This window comes from Aquila chrysaetos, chromosome 3 (genome assembly GCF_900496995.4).
Source record: "Aquila chrysaetos chrysaetos chromosome 3, bAquChr1.4, whole genome shotgun sequence".
Classification (NCBI taxonomy): Eukaryota; Metazoa; Chordata; class Aves; order Accipitriformes; family Accipitridae; genus Aquila; species Aquila chrysaetos.
The window spans coordinates 69,019,466-69,040,954 of NC_044006.1; the positions used below are offsets into that span (position 1 = coordinate 69,019,466).

General features: G+C 43.5%; 1 protein-coding gene across 9 annotated transcripts in view; it reads right to left on the reverse strand.

Annotated features, from left to right (window-relative positions):
- DNAJB6 (DnaJ heat shock protein family (Hsp40) member B6) overlaps positions 1-21,489 on the reverse strand; it is a 123,032-nt gene that overhangs the window by 46,424 nt on the left and 55,119 nt on the right. For 5 of the 9 annotated variants that reach the window (XM_041122675.1, XM_041122674.1, XM_030008220.2 and 2 more), the window contains exon 9: positions 19,994-20,200. In XM_041122675.1, coding sequence (XP_040978609.1) covers positions 19,994-20,200 — 207 coding nt within the window. Of the gene's footprint in view, positions 1-887; positions 973-10,395; positions 12,003-19,993; positions 20,201-21,418; positions 21,446-21,489 lie in introns of those variants that run through there. The other 4 variants (XM_041122672.1, XM_041122671.1, XM_030008221.2 and 1 more) reach the window with 3 other exon arrangements.

Genomic DNA, 21,489 nt, shown 5'->3' on the forward strand with positions numbered 1-21,489 from the left:
TTCACTGAATATCAGTATATATTAGTGCAAATAGCACAGCAACTGCCAGGGCTAAATTAAGGAATGGTAAGTTCTATTCAGAAAAACATTGTGCACTTCACAAGGTTTAATTTAAATAGGAAGAACTTTTATAGAGGACACATCCTGATAATTTCATCAAATTCTGACCAGATCCTGAGGTAGCAACATCCTGAGGTACTTCTGTTACTTGGCTAGTCTGTTTCCTGATCAAAATAAAATACCCTTTAAGAGTGAGATTCAGTGTAATGATACACATAGCAATAGCTTATTTATGTTACCTATGTGAAGCCTTAAATAAGTCCAGAATTTTACCTCAGACTATCTGTGTCAGTATAATTAATGTACAACACCTCTTCAAGTTCATGTGTCATTATCCCAGTAAAGGTACTTATCGCTAGAAATACAGTGCTAAAGCACACAGTGCTGAATCCTGCACCAATAGCCAGGTGAACACAACACAAATGCGTCCTCTCCAAAGTGGGACAGCAGGAAAAGCTGCACCTGTAATAAGTACATCCACGTGCCAAAAATCCCAGACGGAAGGAAAGAGTCTGATATAAAAAGTATGGTATTTTTTTTAAATTAATCTTCAAAGTACAAGAATACAGCTGTGTCCTGGGGCTCTAATTTCAGATAAGGAAACAAAACTGTGGGCTTCCTTTGACAGCTCTCTATCAACTCTTGCAAGTTGAAGAAATAAACCACACCAAAGTCCCTTTAAGAACAGTGTAATTATATTTATCAAAGTCTGTATAATTATAGCTACGCTGGCAGCTGTATTTATGCTGTTTTACCCACTGAAACCCATTCCTTGTAGCTAACTCAGCACAAACCCTATGTTTAGTCCTGGCCAGAGACAGTCCTACCTGTGTAAAGACATTGCAGTCAGACAGGCATTTGCTTGGAAGAAGGAACTGAGTAAACTGAAGTACCTTCTGTAAGGGATGATGCCTAAAAGAGATAATAATTCCAGTTGTGGCTGGGTGTTTCTCTATGAGATACACTCTGGGTTTGCCATGAGATCACAACTTCAATGAAAGCGTCATTAAGTGAAATTATATGGTCCCATGTAATGTAGCAGACCAGATTTTCATAATATTCTCCTCTTGACCATAAATCAAAGGAGTTCCACTGAGGAGACCCAAATCAGGCTTAGATCACTCCAGTGTTTGGCACTACCTGAACATAAACTCAGAGGCCTGAAAAATAAAGGCTCTGCACAAAGATACTCAGAAAACTGCTGATTCCACTGTTTTAAACTGATAAAGGCAATTCCAGTTTGCTTCAGCTTCCTACAGCTAGTACAGTATCCATACTCTTGGCGTAAGAAAAGTAGTTGAAAATATCCAGAAGGGTGCTTAAGGTACGCGTATGTATGCATGCATATTTATTTCTATGGAGAAAGAAACAACTTTCAGGTGTTCACTGCAGCTTGACCAGAAATCAGCCCCAAAGCACAGCAAGAAGGCTAGCAGGAAGGGATAATAAAACATCTCCAAAATAAAACTTTACCTGACAGAAAATTGACTTTTTAAAATTAATGATCAACTTCTTCCTGTCTGATGTACCTTCTTCCTAAGGGAACATTCATCTTTGTCAAAATACCTTAACGAAAATCTCTTGGTTAACTATTTTTCTGAGCAGCTCAGTTCTATACAGAGAAATAATTTGCACCCTGTGTCTTTAGCCCTTTGCGCAGCAGCAATAGGTGTGTATTCAGTGTTCGTCCCTTCCTGTGCAAACATGCAGATGTACCTTTTTGGAAATAGGGCTTCTTTCAACAGTAATTTTGCAAAAAGCATGGCCCCTTATGCAGTGTGTTGTAGGAGAGAATCATCTGCTGAAGTTAAACTTGATTCCTAGGAGGTGAAAAATTCCACCCTGGGCTGGAATCACTTGGGTGGCTCTCCAACATCAGGGGGTTTGGGGCATCGCAGCTCTCCCAGAGCATCCATCCTTGGAGGTGTGGGGTCCCCGCGCCCAGCTGAGGTGACCCACAGCTCTGCTGCACCCTTCCTTGGCATGGGAGATGCAATTACCAGGAAGAGTTCAGGGTTTGGCTTCAACTGTAATTTCTTGCAGAGATGCTTATTGATGCACTCAGCCAGACAACGTCCTCTCTCTATGTAAATACACCAGAACTGTAGTTTAAATCACTGTTAAGCCTAGAATAAGCCAGAGGGTTGAGGGGACTTGGAGACCATGTCTATTTTAAATTTAAAAAAAAAAAAAAATCCAAAGTGATGAGGAGCTCCCTTAGTTCCTTTGCCCTAAGAGAGGCACAAAAAGTGTCCCCAAATAGGTAAGCTCTTTATTTACTAGTTCTTCAAGAAATGCAAGACATTTTCAGCACAGGCACCGGGGAAGAGGGCCCACAATTGTGCTGTCTAGGAGCAGAGTTGGCCCACAATAGCTAAGGCCAACTAGTAGGCAGCAGAGAGGTTGCTGCAAAAGAGCAAGAATAAACAAAAAAAACAGGAACAGCCTCATAGGCCTCCCCAGACATGTCTAGGTAATGCCTTGCACAGCTATCAGGTGAAGTGGTTCTGCTTCCCTGCAGTTAAATTGGTCCATTTTTTGCTATCAGTATTGTGGGATTTTAATAATAAATCTTCAGTGCTGACCATCATCTCTCCAGTGAGTGAAGGGAAGTGATAGCAGGTACTTGATGGTCAGCTTTCCCCTTCCTCCTCCCTCCATCATCTCCAGCATCCACAACATGTCCTTCCCTGCCAGCGTGCTTAACTTCACACCAGCGCAACTGCTTTCCACATAGGCATCAAACCCTTAAAAAGACAACAGATGTTTTCTTTATCATCATCTTTTAAAAAAATTCTTAATAAAAGCTGAGATTAAAATATATATATATTATAAATTGCTCCTCAGCACTAGACAAACAGCCTTCACACACCAAAGGTAAAAGCCTTATTTCAAGAAGGCAAACACTCTGATGGAAGATGCAGACCACTATTGATTGCCGGTCCATAAATCACATTTATTTTCCAAATAATAGGAAGATTCATTGTTTTCTGCCAAGTAGTGTCACCTGGTAATAGGAGCCAGTCAAAGCAACAGTAATTTTCACACCATAAAAACAGTATCAAGCCCGTTCACTGAGTAGGATGAATGCTATTGATCAGGGGAAAAAAACCCTATAAAAACAGGAGACAAAAGCAAAGAAATTAAGTAATGATGTATTGGGTGTGTAATGAAAGGTCTGTTAACATTTCCATTATTCAGCTTCGCTCCCCAGATGCCTCCTCTGAAGCATTGACAACCCTGCTAGGAAACCTTCTCCTCAAACCAGGGCTGCGAGGGGTTAATGGTGCGAGACCGACACTTAGAGAAGGGGAGTTCAAACCATAGTATAAAAATGAAGGGAAAGGTCCTACCCCGATCTCTGTTCACTGACACAGCAAAAGCCCCGGAGCATTTCACTGAATTGACTTTTTCTGCTGCAAAGAGACGTAGGGCTAAAGGGATGGGGACTGTCGAAGAGTCGCAATCAGGAGAAGCCAGAGCTGTGGGAGAGGAGACACGTACACCTGCCCCGAATCTGTCCGCTCTCTGAGGGGCTAGAAACTACAGCCCCCCAGCTGAGTCCACTCATAGTCAAAATAAATAGCACAACAAGAGAAGTTGAACAAATAAATCCTTATTCTCAAAATTTACCAAAACTTTTACAAAAAAACCCCTCATCCACCGTCACCATAGCAGGTCATGTACACCAGATACTTCCAGACTGCCCAGCTGAGTGGCTGTTTGCTTGTGCAGCCTTGGGAAATCCATGGGCATTTCAGCAGGAGGCAAAGCAGTTGGCTGAAGGTCTCACCAGATCAGTGGTGGAGAGGGACTGAGACCCATTGGTCTCCACTGATTCTGTCACCCGCATCCCATAGACACAATTTCATACCCAGGGCTGCCGCAATGTCCTGAAGGGTCCTGTGTGCTTCTTCTTAATGACCACCAGCAATGCAGCCAGCAGTAATGGAAATGAAAACCTACCTTGAAAACCCTTTGAGTTTTTCTGCCTGTGTCTAGGCATCTGTCATTCTCTGGATTAAATTGAGAAGTACATGGCCAGCCTGTAACCTCCTGACTTTCGAAATCATGCCTTCATATTCTCAGTTCTACAGCAGCGACGGGTGATGGCATTATCACCCTCTTCTAGTCAATGCCAGCAGAAAGAGTAGCCCTAAAACAAAGGCAATCTCACAAACTTTCCCCTTGCCAAGAGAGACAATCTCATCCTGATGACTGGAGTTTTTGAGCAAGGTTAACCCTCGCTAATAAGAGACTGATGACTTCTCTGGGTGGAAAATAGATTCTGAGGCAACTCATTGTTAGCAATTTAAACAAAACATTGCTAAACCACAGACCTAAATCTATCTGCTAACTAGCCTAGGAAAAACTTAGTAATCTCTGCATGAACCAGCAGTTGTTTCATAATTGAGCTGGTAGAAACACCTATAGCTCTCTAGCTTTCTCAGCTGACACATCACAATAAAACATGATATGAGGTGACTCATTACCATCATGTTCTATCACATCCCATCTCCTAATGCAACCTGAGACTTGCATTACACATGAACTGAATAATATTTTCCTAAGTATTCATGAGAGAAAAATCTGTGGTTCCAAGGGAAGTCATTTTGTTGATTAAAAAACCGCCACCAAACCTGAATCCTGCTGGGAAAGAAGAGGCCATGGGCTCAGGTGCACCCAAAAAAACCTTCCTGCAAACCACAGCAGGGCTGTCTGCTGGAGCAGAGGCACAGCGAGCAGAGGTTACCTGCCACTCGAGCCTGTGTCTGCACTCAGATCGAAAACCTGTTGGGCAAAATCGTATTTAGAGTGGAGCTGGCTCTGAGCCGGAGCTGCAGAGCCCAACACACTCTGAGCTTTGACAGATGCTGACACAACCTTTTGGGGCATTGGATCAATGGGCCAGTTTTGACTTTGCACTTTAAGAATGAGTGTTTGACTTCCTGCACCCTCCCATCTCTCTGGATTCTCCCTACCATCACCGGTGTTTCCTCATAACTAACTCTCCAGATGTTTAAGATTTCCCAAATGACGTCGGTGACCCTAAAACCCAGTAAGTGAACACTTGCACGGAGCTGTCCCTGCACAAAAGATGCTGAGGGCAATAGGGAGAGTCCCAGCCCAGCTTGCTACAGATGGGAAATATCATCTGCATATTGGACAAGGAGGAGTTGGAAGTGGAAAACTGTTGCACCACCATGGACAGCACTGCAGAAATCAGGGACACATGGAGTCGCAGTGCCCACATCTCCAGGCGCTGCCTGCAGGGACGTGTCACACCAGGAGCAAGGTGTCTTCCCAAGGTCACTGTACCCGTCTCCCTGGTTGGCAGGGATCATACAGCCAACGCCAGTTTTCCGTGGGAGCAGGCAAACTGGCGGTGACAACACCAGGCGCTTCTTACAATAAAGCACTTAGTCCAAAGTCCGTGTGCTGTCAGCCAAGCAGCGTTAGAGACAGTTAACGCCTGCAGTCTGAGGAACGACGAGCGGCGGCAGGAGCTGATGCCTGAGTCAGGAGGTGCGCGTCCCGTCAGCCACCAAGGAATGCCCCGTGATGCCATTTCGTCTGAGGGGGTGGGAAGGAGGGTGAAGGCGTGTGGGACCACGCTCTGGAGATACCATCACTGGCCATGAGCTCACGCGTTCTCATTCCAGAGCCCGTGAGAGCCTGGTGAGACTGAGGGCATCAAAGCTGGGTCTCAACCATTCGTCTGCTCTTCCTGCGTCCTGGGCTTTGCGTGGCCTTTTTCTCTTTCTGTCAGACTGATAACGGGGTATTAGCAAGTTATAAAACGCTAGTCATGCTTGTCTGAGTGGTCATCACAATTTATGGAGCTGAGCAACAGCTGCTGTTTAACGAGCTTTCCTAGCCTAACTGAGAGGGTGATCAAAGGTAGGAAACGGCTTTTCTGTGAGGAATGGTTCAATATGCTGGACCTCTTGAGCCATAAAAGAGTTGGCCAAAGGCTGGCATGAGCGAAATGTGTAAAATCATGAGTGGCATGGAAGAGGTGAGTGAGGATGTGGTGTTCAGCGTCTCTTCCAATGTCGGGATGGAGGAGGGGGGAAACCAAAGGAAGCTGTAGGAGAGGTTTAAAACACAGGGGCTACCTCTTTAGCCAACAAAGTCAGATGAGGAATCCCTTGCCATAAGACAGTGGGTATTGAGCAGTTTTCTAGGTTAAGAGGCAATTGAACAAGTCAATGGAAAAAAATACTGGGCAACAGAAAGACCATTCCTGGATTCAGGAGCCTCTGCCCCACGGAGTGCCGCAGCTGGGAAAACATTTAGTGAGGTATAATTACATGCTTAGCCTGTTCCTGTGCTCTCCCCTAGGCATCCACCATTAGTCACTATCAAAGACAGGACAGTGGGCCAGGTAGCTGACAAATCATTTTTATGGGTATAAAGCATGACTCATAGCACTAGGAAGGCTCTAGTGCTGGTTACCTCCTCGCCTTGAATCCCATGTGGTAAAACCCATGTTGTCACAACACTACCAGTATGGCAGGTTATGGCTTGCATCTGCTGCCAGGATCAAGTCATGCACCTTTGGTGAGTGTCCCTTCCAGGTGCCGTGGGAAGTGTTTGCTTAGTGCTCCTTAATGTCTCCTTAGAGCTCCCTCCCTTCCTCAGCTCTGAGCATGCAGTCTATTAAAGAAGCTTCAAACTATCTCTTGGTCTCATGTAGCAATATGCAACCAGCACTGCTCAGCTTAACATATTAAACCATCCAAAGATGTCCCACACTGGGACTCCAAAAATCAGGCAGAAACATATATTTCGTAAGTTTTAACCTAATACATTTAAGAGGTGTATTTGCATAATGGCTTTGGTGTGATCTACCATTTTGCAGTGTTAGCTTTCATCTTAAAAAATGTGGAAGTAAATTTTGCATTTTAAGTTACAAGAAATCTTTCCAACTCCAACTCTGTAATATTGAGATAATGTAAAAATAACACCTGCCATAAGACTTCGTTAAATTGCAACCAGCGGCAGCCTACAGAACAAGCAAGCTGCTCTGCATTGACCAAAAGATGAGCAGTTCCCAAACAAGGGATGGAAAAAATTATGTATGCTCTTTAAGTAGAAAGGTGCACGTGCATGCCAATGGAAACAGACATTGAAGAGATGCAATTAAACTTCCAGCCAGTGCAGTGAGGTCCCCTTCCCTCCTTGGAAACATTGTAGAAAATCTGTGATCACTTCCAGGCAGACATGGAAGTGTTTTCCTGAAATCAAAGCATTCAGACTCATTATGAGAGCATGTGTTTTGATCTTCCTCTCGCAGTCACTTCTTGCTTTTTGTGTTGGTTTTGCAGTGACAACATGAAGCCTTCTGGAAGAGGCAGAAGGAAAGTCTGGGATCCTTGACACTGGTTCAAGATGTGCCAAATGACACAAGCAGTTTCTGCTTATTGTGATGAGAGCAGCAACATAACCTACCCCACGCTTGGAAATGTCATCTAGGGTCAGCTCAGCCACTTTGGAAGTTCTTCTCCCACTGTCAGTAGTTAACAGCTGGTGGCTCAGAGGGCACCAACAAGGTACCTAACAAACCTGACACTTCCCAACACCCCACCTAATCCTTTTTGGCTAGAAAAACTTGTGAGAAGTCAAAGTGTGCTGACACAGGGCAGCTGAATCGATCATAGTTTCAAATATGAACATTTATTAAAATTGAGATCTGTATGTGGCTTTAAGTGCCCTGTTTTAATTCTTATCAGTGGAGAGGAAAATTGCCTTGCCTTGCCTAGAGTTTTCACTGCTACAGGTAGCAACGAGCAAAGTTTTGCAAATAGTGATAACAAGTCTCTCAAGACCGGATTCCAACTTGCTTATTGGGAAGAGGAGAATTAAATATACCTAATCATGGGCAATTGTAGCACACACACCCCTGCCATCAATATGTGAGTTACAGGGAATAAGGTGCTCCCCAGGCAAGGTAATGTGAGAGAGCACTAAAATGTGAGCTAAGTTCAGACATAAAGGAGCAGGAGTGCACATGAAAGAAAGTAACTGAGATTTGAAATGCAGGAAGGACTAACCTGTGCATCCCAGGAATAAACAGTCCTGTGCCACTGGCACACAAAACAAAGGAAGAAAATGGAAATGAGTGCATTTCTGTATAGGCAGAATAAAACAATGACATTCAATGTAGTAACAAGCTAATCCCACCACTTGATAGGCACCGGTTTGGTGGCACATATCTAGGAACATTCCTGAAGAACAAGTGGGTACGAGTCACGCATTTCAGATGTGGTTGGGAAAACAAGCAGTTTAGTGCTTCCCTAATGATTATTGCACATTTTCTGGGTATCTGACTCTCTTCTTTAGTGGGCATGGTTGATGGTTGGACTCAATGATCTTGAAGGTCTTTTCCAACCTAAATGATTCTATGATTCTATTCTTTTCAAAAGAAGCATCTTTTCAGTGTGTTATTTCAACAAATACATACAAAGGCTCATGAGATGGTTTTGAAATTTGGGGAAAAAGCAAGTCTCTGTAAAGGCAGCCAAGCTGACAGAGAAAAAAAACAGAGTTTTGTGTTGCCTCTAGAAGTAGTATTTACAGGTCTGCAAGCTGCCCACAGAGGTAGGCAGCAGCACGGAGCAGAGACTGGACAAAAACTTGAAAAAAATACATTTTTATCATTTTCACACCTACACGCTGTGAGATCATTTATTTAAGATCAAAGTCTTGCCAAACCTTAGTTCAAAGAGCAGACTGCACACATCTCTAAAAGGTGTGGAGAAAACAACTGAATTTAAACCATTTTCATAGTGGCAGCTTCCAAGTGAGGAGCAGGAACCCTTTTCTGCTGGTATTTTGTTTGCGATTGTGTCCTTCTATCTTAAGATAAAATTGTTTTGTTTTCAGTGTATCATTTTAATTATGCTGTTACTCAACTGTTCTCTATCCTAATAATTTCATTTTCTCATGGGATACATTTTGGGCCTCTGAGCCCAGGTATCTGCTCTGTAACGAATCGTTTTGCAATACAGTTTATAAATCACGTCAGGTCTGTATTTAAACTAGCTCTGCTTCTGTCCTCAGCTCTTTCATGGAAATGTTGTAGGATGGTCAGGAATCTTTTCCCAAGTTTCACAATACATTTATTCACAGCCACTCTTGGGCCAGCATCATCTGTTATCAGTTGTGGTGTCTCACACCCACCTGCATTTTTCCTGCCCCAACACATACTTTAAGTAACCATATCATCATGCAGCCTTCACCTTTGGCAGATGGATGCACTGGGATACAAGACCTCACATACATACGTGCCCACTCATACATACGTGGCACCGCGTCCAGGCTGTCCTGCGAGCAGCATAGCCACGTGAGCACGGCGCTACACGCGGGCTGACAGCCCTGCTTCATGATGCTCAGTTAAGCAGTTACCCTCCAGTTAAAATCCACTAATCATCAGGCTGAGAAGGAAGGAATTAGGCTCAGTGGCCACAGGCCCACATTTCTTAATTTCTGGACAAGCTTGGGCAGATTCTAGGTAGTTATAGGAAAGATTATGCCCATGGTTCCCTCCTCTGGGGACTCTGTGTTTCCCAGGAGTTTTTCCCCGCGGGAGGTGCAGGGTGTAGGAGCCCAGCTGGAAGCACGCCAGAAGGATGCCCTTGGCGAGATAGGCTTCCTAACTAATTTACAGCCTACCTTCAGGTCTCCTAATTAATGCTCTATCCTCCTCCTTCAAGCCTAACAGAGGGATCAGAGTCAAGAAGGTATTTGTGTACCAAATCCCGGTCTGCTCTAACTCTTCAAGGCAAATTCCCAACCTGGAGCCACTCTGTCCTGTGACGTGAGGCTGCTCACAGCACTGGGACAGCCCGGGGGAGACCAGCCCTACGCTGGTGTCACCTCCCCCTTCCTCCACGTCTCCTGCTTTTCCAAAGTATGCACCATTTTCCCAACAAATAAGGAGCACTAATAGCTTAAAATTGGCATATGTACTGAGGGGGACTTCTCCCAGAGTACGGAAGGCATACTAAATGGGATGCAATTCAAAGTGGTGTGTATTATCCAGGATGAATGTTCCTTGCACAGGTGATGTGCAAGCTCTGTTTGAGGTATACGCTCCTTACAGTGATGTTTCCAGCGAGAACAAACCCTCATTTTCCAGTATCAGCCATTAGACACAGGGACTGTATCGACTTGTTCATGGATTTAGCAAAAGGAACAACCTGGTATGCTTGCGGGCGTTTGTGAATGCGGACTCTCCCCCTTGTGCTTATAGCCTAAGCTTTAGTTGAAATTAAACATGAACAACTGATGCCAGCAGTAGTCTATGGTACAGTGCAAGAGGACAAAGTATAAAGGAGAATTTTCTTTATTTTTAAATATTAGTAACACTGCACAAAACAAAAAAAAGTGGTACTTAAGTGACAGAAAACCAGTACTCAGTCTTATTTCATATTACACATAATTTCAATCCCCTAACAGAGTTCACGTATGGTTATATGTTTGCATAGGGTTACATTGGGTAATGTAAGCATTTGAAGCTAAACCATTCAGATACTAGAGACACCAGAATTTGTTATATCAAACCACACTAGAATGCAGACTTGATTTTTCTGTTTAGCTTCTTCCTTACACCGTTATGTGCATTCCTACATCTTTTAAATGTTAGGACGAGTGAGTTTCTCCAGGAACTGTGGACCTTCAATATTGCCAGGTTTAAGTCTGTTACATCAACAACGTATTGGTGAGAGGAAGACAAAGAAACAAAACAAAACCAGAAGCTGCTAACTCCTACCTGGAGGTTAAAAAAAGGAGGCAACATACTGACAAGAAACATGCAGGTAAATGCTTAAGGCAATGGAAGGGCTCTGTACAAACTAAAAGGTTAAGAGAAGCAATGTGTCATGCACATGAGACAAGTATGGGAAGCAAGGAAGTAATCTTGCCAGAAAATATATATTTCTTTTAAGTTGAAGACATCTTTTCAAGCTAAAAAAATTAGTCCTGCAATAAAACCGATGCAAAATGCTTTCATACATGTAAGTTCTTTGCGGAAACAATTTGATAAAATCTTATACGGATGCTGAAAAAAATGTTTGTTATCTAAAACCTACTCAGCAGAAACAAAGAGCAGTTTTAAAGTAGCACTTAGATAATTTGTCTCTAGGTTCTGAAAATAAACTTAAAATAAGGAATGATTTCACTAAATGATTCATTGGGAGTCAACTACGCTTAAGGAAATCGGTAGGAGTGCTTACAGGAGACCATCATTACACTAAGTTTTTTAAAATCAGAGGATATAACTTCATGATACAATTTAAAATGAAGGAACATTTTAATAGCAATGACAAACCTTTGCTGCCCAGCTTGGGAAAAAAACCCCAACCATAAAAGTCACTTATTAAGCTTGCATAAATTACCCTATAAGAGCTCATGTCTCAATCCCCCATTCCCAATGACATGAGTGAACAGGACTCTTCTTTCAACAGGCCTGATGTTGATGCCAGAGTGACCAAACAAACAGGTGTTTGCACAACCCTTTATATCCTACAAGACAAATAAACAAACACTAGACTAGAGTCATTTTAGTCCCAGGGAAGAAAGAGGTAAGAAATTCTGGAACGCTTTCCAATCTTCAAACATAACACACTTCTAACAAAGATCAGCCTCGTTCAAATTCCCTAACCTGACTGGCAAGAAAGCCACTCCGTGAAACTAAAAAGAATAACATAGTGCAATTTTAGTACAGTTTTAAACATGAGTCACTTCCTTGCTAGCAGTGTGAACAATCAAAAAATATACACAAAAGAGGTGTGCTCAAATGTAACATTAAGTTGTCATTATTATAAAGGTATTGGCATAGCAGAGAAGTCCATTTTAGTAACTCCCTTTGGTTGACTTCTTCTTCTTCTGTTCCTCTCTCTGCTTCTGCTTCCTCCTCTTGCTGCCTTCTTTGTGTCCTGAGGAAACATGGCTTGTAAAACACTATTCACAGCATTCATGGACTTTTCCCTCTAGCAAAAGCACATGTTCTCTGAATGGTTTAAGGAATCTTAAAGAAAAGCTCTGGCTTTCTAATGTGGCTTTTTAAATGTTCATTTCTACTATATCCCCAGTTCTACTGTATCCCTTACATAGGATAGAAGGGAAACCCTATCAATCTTTGAAGTTTGAAAAGATCGGGAGAACTTTCAAAAGACTTCAAAGCCATTCAGGAAAAGCTTCAAAATTAGAGCACATGCAAAACCAGAATAATTTTCAAAATGGAATCAATAAATAAGACTTATACAGCAGGAGCTATTTAAGTACTGGTGTTTCCTGCTCACAGTAGTCAGAGTTACCACAATATTTGCACTTCCATTTTAAGACTAGGGAATGCCGAGAATCCTGAGTAAATAAGGTGCTCAGTGTTTACCAATCTGCATTTTATATGCACGTCATCAGCCTGCTCATGCTTAACTATGCACCATAGGTTACATTCTACTGCAGCTCCAATGGTGCATGGAAGCATTAAGTTCAAGCAACAATTATTTGCTACGGGTTCAGTAGGCACAAGTTTCCAGCCCTGTGATCATCATCCTAATGGGTTTTTTCCCCCACAAAAGATGCGTGAAAAACAGTTCTTGCTCCACGTCACGCCCTTTCCTCCAAACCTGCAGTAAAACGCAACTTCCCAGCAGACTTGCATGGACAGTGAACTGTGCAGAACCAACACCACATCTACCCAAGCGCACTTATAAATCTAAACTCAAACATTTCCCTCAGATAATCATTCTGTGATGCTTTGAGATAGCTGGAGGGATTTTTTAGCTCAGCAGTGCTCTGCCACTGGGAATCGGCACAATCCAGTGAACGGGGCCAGGATGGAGCGGAGGAGCCCCTGCAAGCCAGCTGAGGGGCAGGGCTGGGAGTCAGAGGAATGGCCCAGGAAGGGCGCAGCTCTGCCTCTCTGGAAATCTCTTTCTTTCCCCCATTCGGTCTGCAGGCAGGCAGAGATGACCCTGAGGAAACTGCGTCACCATTGCACCTGGTTCTCCACCAATTTAGCACCAATCGCAAAATGAAGATGGGAAAAGGAAGCGGTGGGAGGTCAGAGGAGTATGAAGCCACACTGTGGCTGAAGTTTGCTCCTCATCAGAGCTCCTCCCAAGCGCAATTAGGGTTGTGCCCATGACAGAACTGCAGTTCTTTGGTTTGAGACTTGGGGAGAACCACCAGATAGTCTGTGGGCTAAAAATCACTTGAGACGGCTTGTGCGAGAGGAAACGCACTCCCTTGTATCAAAGGGAAACTGTTCCTAGATTATCATTCTAGCTCCTACGCTGTATCAACAGCATGACTTCATATTTTGCAATCGTCTGAGTCAAGAAGCAGGATATTTATTTAGAAATTCTGCCATGAGCGATTAGCCTGCGCAAAGTTAAGAGTGGCAACCAGTTTTATTGTTTAAGGAAGAGAAAAACTGGCAGTGCTTTGCAGAATTGCAGATGACGCTGTGTTTTCCCTGCACCCTGCCACCCTCCTGAGCTACAGTCCTTCCCCAGGGACACCATGAACGTCTCCTAACTAAGAACTCCATCCGTGAAGTTTACTTCAATGTCAGCCCCTCAGTCACCTATACATTGTCAAAAATAGGATCCCTTGGCATTTAATTTACTGCTGTAAGGCACACACCCCAGAAGGGCTCAAGCATCTCTTTGCTTTCCCACAGAGGCCAATGGAGGCGGAAGAGACATGCTGACTCTTGAGAATCAGTCATTTGAGGGGTGTTATTCAAAGGATTCTTCCCTTTACTGGAGGGAAAAACAGCATCATATCAGATGATCAGAACTAGTTCATGTAGTAACTATGAAACATTAACACGGATATTTGGGAAAGGATCATTAAACCCTAACAGGTTATTAGCTTCATAATTTTCTCATTTTTCATTCTTAAAACACTGTCAGTATTTCTAAAAGGCTTCCATATCCAGGCATGATTGCATTTGATACTGTTATTTTATATCTTTTTTTTTTTTTTTTGGCAACAGTCCATTTTCTTCAAATGTTTGAGATTTTGAAAGCAATTTTAGCAACTCCTCCTTAAAAATACTGTGAGTCAATGTAAATTATGACTTGAAATGAATGCCACATAATTCATTGTCTTACAAATGAAACAACTCAAATGTTAAAATAATGTGGTATGGAGATATTTAGGCATTTGACAACACAGTCTCCTACCAGCCTCTGGAATGATAAGGGTGAAAAGTGGAAATCTTTCAAGTGTTATCACTGACACACAGAAACAGATTGGCCAAAGTAGGAGATAGCGCACAAATACAGCGTATTTCTCAAGAGAAAACTGCCAGGTCTTTTCTGGTTTGAGCCTGCTGTGATAAATAATTTCACTCGCGACCGCTTCCTTTTCTACCCCCACCAAAGAAGAAAGGATGGGTCGAACTTAGCCAGTCTGTTAGCTCCAGTAATGCTATGTTGGGTGATAACAGCCAAAAACCTGACCCAAACAAGTGAAGCAGCTCCTAGCAAAAATAAAAATCACACACTAAATATGTAACCCTTTGGTGCTTATTTCACTCAAATACTTAAATCAGCACTAATTAAAAGCATGTTTAGCTGCCTTGGTTACAAGACTAGGCCCAAAGTCACAAGAGAACAAAATCTGAATTAGAAAGCAGCAGTCCCATTACTATTTGATTAATTTGCAGTGAACCTGTGTCCTGGTGAGTTGCCAGCATCACGAAGTGGTCATAGAAACTTCCCGTAGTCAGTGCCTGGCTGAACTGCCTTCAGCCAAATGGTTCTGGCCTTGGAGATGGGCTTTTCAAATTTCTACCCTTAGAAGTAATTGTTAGCCATCTAAACTCTAGATATGCATTACATGAAGATAGAGAGTCTTAGGGAAGGGTGGAGGGAGATAGGTTGCTGAGAGCTTCCCCAAGCTTTGACATTTGGAAAACAGATTCACTCAAATGCAGATAGGTATCAGCCTAACTTGGTATGTTCTTGCTTTTGTCAGCTGCCAGGAGCAGAGATGGATGAAGCAAGAATCTACACCATTTGGAATTACACCTGGTTTACAACCTGGGTAATTCTTGTTTAAAACAGACAGCACCTGCTGACCTGTTCTTCCCATTTCATCCCTTCTCTTCTACTTCCAGAGCAACCATAAACAGCACAGAAGCTATTCCAGCTTTCAAAAAGCTGCTAAAGGCTGAAAGCAACTTCCAACAATGCTTAGTAGCAACTCCCTCAACCACTCAGCAGGACCAAAACAAATTGGGAAGCCTCTCTGCTGCGTCTCAGACTGACTTTCCTTCTGGCTTTCGACTTCTGTGCCATCCGCACCTCCCAAAGACACAGGTTTGTTCAGTCCCTGACAATGAAACTCATCGCATTCTTGGGCGGCAACTGCAAGGGAGGTAGGCACATTGAACGATCGATCCAAAGGGACAAGTGTCCCGGGGAAAACACTCCTACCCGACCCGTTTGTGGTATCCTTCTTCTTCCTGCCCTGCCTGACACCCGCCTGCTCTACCAGGATGCAGAGAGCAGCCACAGGTCTGCTCCACCTTCCTTCTGCCAGCACAGGAGAGCGCAGGAGTCAGCAGAGGGAAACAAGGTGTTCAGTCACGACCGACGATTAACGCACAGCATTGCTGCTTCTCGACACACATCAGTCGGTAATAAAGGCCATGGCCTGATTTTTATAGAAGATCTCCTCCAAAGATGAAGACTTGGGAGGAGCCTCCTTCCACCTTCAGGTTCTGAAGCTCTGAGGTTGGGTGTGGGAGGGATTCATGCTTTCTGCTTAAATCCCAGAGAAAATGGTTTTCAAGATCTAGTAACTTTTTGCTAAGATTGCAGCCATTCTTTTGCCCTCCTTAAAACCATGAAAGCAGTCACGGCTCCAACATGCACACAGAGTTTTAACAGGGCAGTAGGTCGCATGCACCTTGGGTTCAGTAGTGCGCTTTCTAATTTTCTGCTCTTAGAAATATCTCTCTAGTCAAAACAATAAATTGCCATTTCAAAGGTAGCTAGCTAGCTTGGGAGTTGCAGCCACCATCTGTTATTTTAGACTGACCACACTTGCATATGCCATTACAAAAATTCACCCCAGATCACAGCTTCAGTATAATTTCAGGCGTGTGACTCAATTTACAATTACAGCTTTACACTACACTTTCACATTCTCTCCTTTCAGCCCGAGCCACTGCCCAACGCACGCCACAATTTGACCTACTAATTCTCTCATCGCATCCACGGCACCTGCCCGTGCCACAGAGCATCGCGGAGAGAGAACCTGCCTTTACGTAAAGACCTGAGGTGACAAAACATCCCACCCTGTCTAGGTATGCCACTCCACTATTTAATTACCTGTACTGTTAAATCCAAGGGGCGAGTTCTCCAGTTTCGCTGGCCAACCCAGTGATGTAATTCCAACTTTGATGTTTTAGGGGACTGAAAAGCTTTAGCAACTTACTGGGGCCTTCCTTCACGCTTGCTCACCATACTATTTTCATTACCAATTCTGCCTAGAATTGCTACAAGAACATACCAAGCCAGATACAACCTGCTTGCCTGCTATTCATTAAGGTAATACTATTACTGAATAGAGTCCAAGGTTTTACTCCCACATGGCAAGCAAAAGCTTGCAAGGCTCTGCAGCCTTGGAAGCCCTTCCACGTGCAACCCAGCCACCTTCTATGGGAAGCAAACGGGTAACGGGATGCTCTCATACTAGCAGCCAAAAAACCATGCGTGAAGGCAGCTCTGGCTAAGCCAGGGAGCAACCAGCCCACTTCCAAATCCACCAGGCAATCTTCCCACCCTCTCTCTGCAGAAGAGTATGGCTCTTACCCCGTCCCACTCGCACGCAGTTACAGCCAGGGAATGTGGAGCAAAGGGAGAGTGAACTCCCTCCCACCTCCGCACCTCCAGCATTCCTCGCATATTAGATTTCCACAGAAAACAGCGGCTTTGCTTTCCTTTCTCTTTCCATTACATGCCCAAATACAAGTATGTAAGGGAATTATAAAATAATTAGTTTGGATAACCAAGCATATCGATTTTACTAGTTAGTAAAGTGTAATTCAGGAAACCTTATGTCAGTGAAAAGAACGGAGACTGCATTAAAGACGAAATAAAGTACAAATAAGCTCAACTTTCCAGCAGAGGAATCCATGCCAGGAAAGGATCAAGATTAGTTAAGCTAGTTTGTTTAAAGTGGTTTCCTCTTCAGGGATGCCAGCGGATGAAAATGCAGCAAAAATGAATTATTAATGTTGTAAATTTTAGGTTAATGCAAGCTATTTCATTCAAAAGGAAGAGCAAACCTTGCAATATTATCTTCCAAATAATGATCTTTCATATCATGTATTTTTTGGTATTTTAACAATTAAACGTTTGAACCATTCTTGCTAGATAAAGGTCAAAACTCTCAAATCCAGAAAAGTAGGGTATTTAGGGGTAGTTACCACTATCCCTACCATTAATGGCTGCAACCCCTAGGTCTCTGCTAGCATTAAGACCGCTTTGACACAGCTTGGATACCACCAGTCAGCCATACATCATACAATCAGGGAGCACATTACTTACAGTATCTGAATTCTTATTAAAAAATTACTTGTTTGGAGCTAGAGAACTGTTTGAGATATGCAATGACTTCAGAGCACAAGAGGTGAAGTTTTATTCTAAAAGGCTATTATGAAACCAGGAACAGTATGAAACCCAGAGCAATTTCTACTAAAACGCAAAGTGCCCATGTTAGATGGCGAATCAAATTAAACTCTAATTTTTTTATTAAATACCCGCTGTAATGACTGGAAATCCTGACTAAGGAGAGGATTCATCTCACCTCTGGATATCAGTTGCCAGTCTAAACAAGTTGGCCAGCCTTTCTCCTTGGGTGCTAGAGAGAGAGATGGCCACTTCCAGAGGGATTCCCCACCACGTAGTCAAGATGAAACCTATCCCCTTTTTCCTTCATTTAAATTTGCTACAGACTTACAAATTAAAACTCAAACATTCCCACTCTTAGATCACCGCAAGTGAATCATTAGCGACTGAGGATTTGCTTGAGGTGCTCTAACTGGGACAACATCTAAAACTGCCGCGCAGCCTCGCTGCCAAGGGCCGCACGCCAGCGGTGGCAAAACCATCTGATTCGAGGTGGAACAGTGCCTGGTTGGAGGCCATTGAACTTAACTATTTTCCACTGAATCGAGCGGGCTTTGGACCAAGGCAGAAAAAGATGCTATTCTTTCCCAACGCTGGCCCGTGTGAGCACGGCAGCTGTTGCAGTGATCGAGGAGAAGCCAAGCGGGAGCAAGTAAGTGGTCTATAGAATTACAGAGCTGCGCCGGTGAAGCCTGCTCGCTGGGCAAGGCGGTCGGCAGAGGTGAACACCCATGAACGGCATTACTGGCCGGGGCTCGTGCACAAACTTCCCAGGGAGGGATTAAGACACGTAGGTTTTTATGACTGACTCGACCAGTCCTTCAGCAGCCCTGTCCATCAGAGGAACAGTAGGCAAAATATTTAAAGCAACAGTAAAATCTTAGTCTTACTGCAATCAAGTTTTTACCCTGAATCTTTTATGGCAACTCTCAATCTACTGGTAGAAGAGAGGATTTTGTGATTGCGCAAATACTTCTGGAAATTCATTTTAATTGCAAACTTGTGCATCTTGGAGCATAAATAGATTCACGGCAAAAAGTCCTAAGCAGTCTTAAAAATTGCTCCAAAAATTGCAAGGTGCATATCAAACTCAGATGCTCTTTGGAAACCATTACACAGTATTGTTATGATTGCAGAGAACCTCAAATCTCCAAATGCGGAGCCAAGGTTTTGTTTTGCCAGCTACAGGAGACAAAACCTGTAACCCTTGCATGGGAGATTTCAGGACATCAGCCCAGAGGTTACATTCAGGCTTCTGTAGAGAAATTTTCTTTTTAAAAAAAAAAAAAAAAAAAAAAATTAAAAGATTCAACTTAGCCATCCCTAAAGAGACAACACTTCCAGCAACTGATCAGGAAGACATTTATCTAAATATTTCTATTTTTTTCAAGCTGTCATCCCACATGTTATTGTTAGGTCTTCCATACAGAAGACAGTGTTAGACTTGAAGGCTCATAAACGCAGCAGAAGTTGATACAGCACCGAGAGTACGTGAGCACATGTTTTGGGCTACAGCGCATGTTTTTCATGCTCTGCGTTTACTCTGAGGAGCCTCATAAGCTCACACTTCCTAGCACTTCACCTAATTCAGCACTACTGAGAAGGGCCCTTGGTTTGGGCATCCAAGTATAAAGGCATCTTCATGTTTCAGAAGAACCTGTCCTGGCAGTCCTGGATGATCTTTGACCACAGGTTCAAATTAAATCAAGTAGTTATGAGGGCTTTGTTGTCCAGGATAGCCTCTGGACTATATTGCTGAAACATTACAGGCAGGAAGTATATCAAAGGACTAATTACTTCCAAAAATAACCAGGACAATCACCAAGCTTCCGCATTCGCCTGAATGGTCTCAACCTTCTCTATTAGGATTTAGGTGCCTAAAATTGCAGCTTCCAGAAATAATATCAAGTTGCTGAACTTCTCCTTCGACAAGGAAGCCACGCACAATTTAAGTAAATGAATGTGCAAAGTATTGTGATTAGTTAGTGTCTAAAAGGCCTTCACTTTTAAGAGCAAAGAGCATAGGCACTTCAGCAGCATAACAATATTTGCCCTGGATCCTTGAATATCCCAGAGCGTTTGTGAACCTAGACTAAATTGAAGAGCAGAGCTAACGCAGGATGAAGGCACACAAGCTGCCGTTCATTATCTACTGGGGAGCTAACATTAAGTCAACACACAGCAACAACCTCTTGCTTGGCTTTTTGGTTTTGGCTTTTGACTAGCTGATGGATCCTTTTCTGCGCATTTCTCATCAACATGCTTGTGCGCACCTGATAAATAAAAAGGGGTCTCCAAGCTGCTTGAAACCCGGCTTCTATCTTGTTCTTCCACCTCATCGCTATTATAATGATAGGCATATTTGGGGGAACTGGCAGGCTTGTGAGACTTCAGCAGGCGAGGGTTGGTCGGCTGGCAAGGCAGGGCGTGTTGTCCTCTCCGTCTGCACTCCTCGGCAAAGGCTTCTTCATCTGCCTCACCTGAAAAAGCAAAGAGTGCAAGAAAAGTGAGCTGCACCCAGAATGCTTAAGTTTAGCCTGAAAAAAAAACCCACTCAAAACTGGGCTGGAAATTGGGTGTCACAGAACTACTGCCTTGGCTGTGGTTAGCTCACAGATAGTCCTGCCTATCTGCCGATCGGGGAGTGTCTAGAGCAGAAAGCTCCTTCAATGGCCTCTCACCACACTGAAGCCACCCAAAAAAAGTCAGCTAGATATGACAACTCTGGGGCCACTGTTTCCTTTTTCCCAAAAGGCAGGGCGAGCGAGCTGAGCACGTGGCCCTGGACGATGCTTCTGTCCTGTGCAGAGCATGTCATCTCATCCCACCTCACCCAGGCTGTCTGCCGAGGAAGGGTCGGCCCTGCTCAAGGGAAAACTATAGGGAAAGGAGGGAGAAACACCCATGCGGGCCACAGGGATGGTGGGAGAAAAACAAAGCTAACGTGGGTTCAGAGGGTCGGGACATTGGACATCCGCAGCTGGTAGGATGGTAAAGAAGTGTGAAGGATCACATGAAGATGGGAAATTGGGTTGAAGATGTAAAAGGTAAGCACAGTCCAGGGGGCAAGGCAGGCACGCGCAGCAAAGGCGAATGAACGCAATGGAAATAAAAACCCAATGTCTGCAAAAATGAGTATGAAAGATGAGGTACTCCAGTCATACTCATGCTGTTTTGCAGATGACACTTTCCTTTGCTGCAGAAACTGTAACAGTACCAACGCTGTAAAGTAGCGAAAGCTGCCGTAACACAAAAAAAACCCCAGCAAAACCACACATCGAAAAGGAAACAGTAAGATAAATAAAAAAGCCAAAGACATTCAACAGAGAAAATAAGAAGGAAAAAAAAAAGAGTGAGAAGAAAGGTGTGTACCACCTCTCAAAGGCTTTTTAAAGTTTCATTAATTCAATTACTTAAGTACTTTTAATAGATCTGATGAAATATGGCGTCATTTTATTTGCATCAAAAGTGGTGTGTCACATTCTGGAAGTTTTTCCTGGGATGTGCCCGGCATCAGCTGCTTAGGGAGGGGTGTGTGCTCTCAGCTAATGCGTGTGCTCTTAGTTCATGGCTGGAAAATGCTTTGAAGATGGAAAAAGCACCACGTATGCAGTAAGGAACAACAGCAGTAATACCCACTTCATTGTGTGCACCAAACCACCGACACTTTCAAACAAAACAGGTTGCATTGTCTTTACCTTGTAATCATACATAGGGAGATGCTTCTGAGGGCATGAGAAAAAGGAGGCAAGGTATGTTTAAAAAGTCA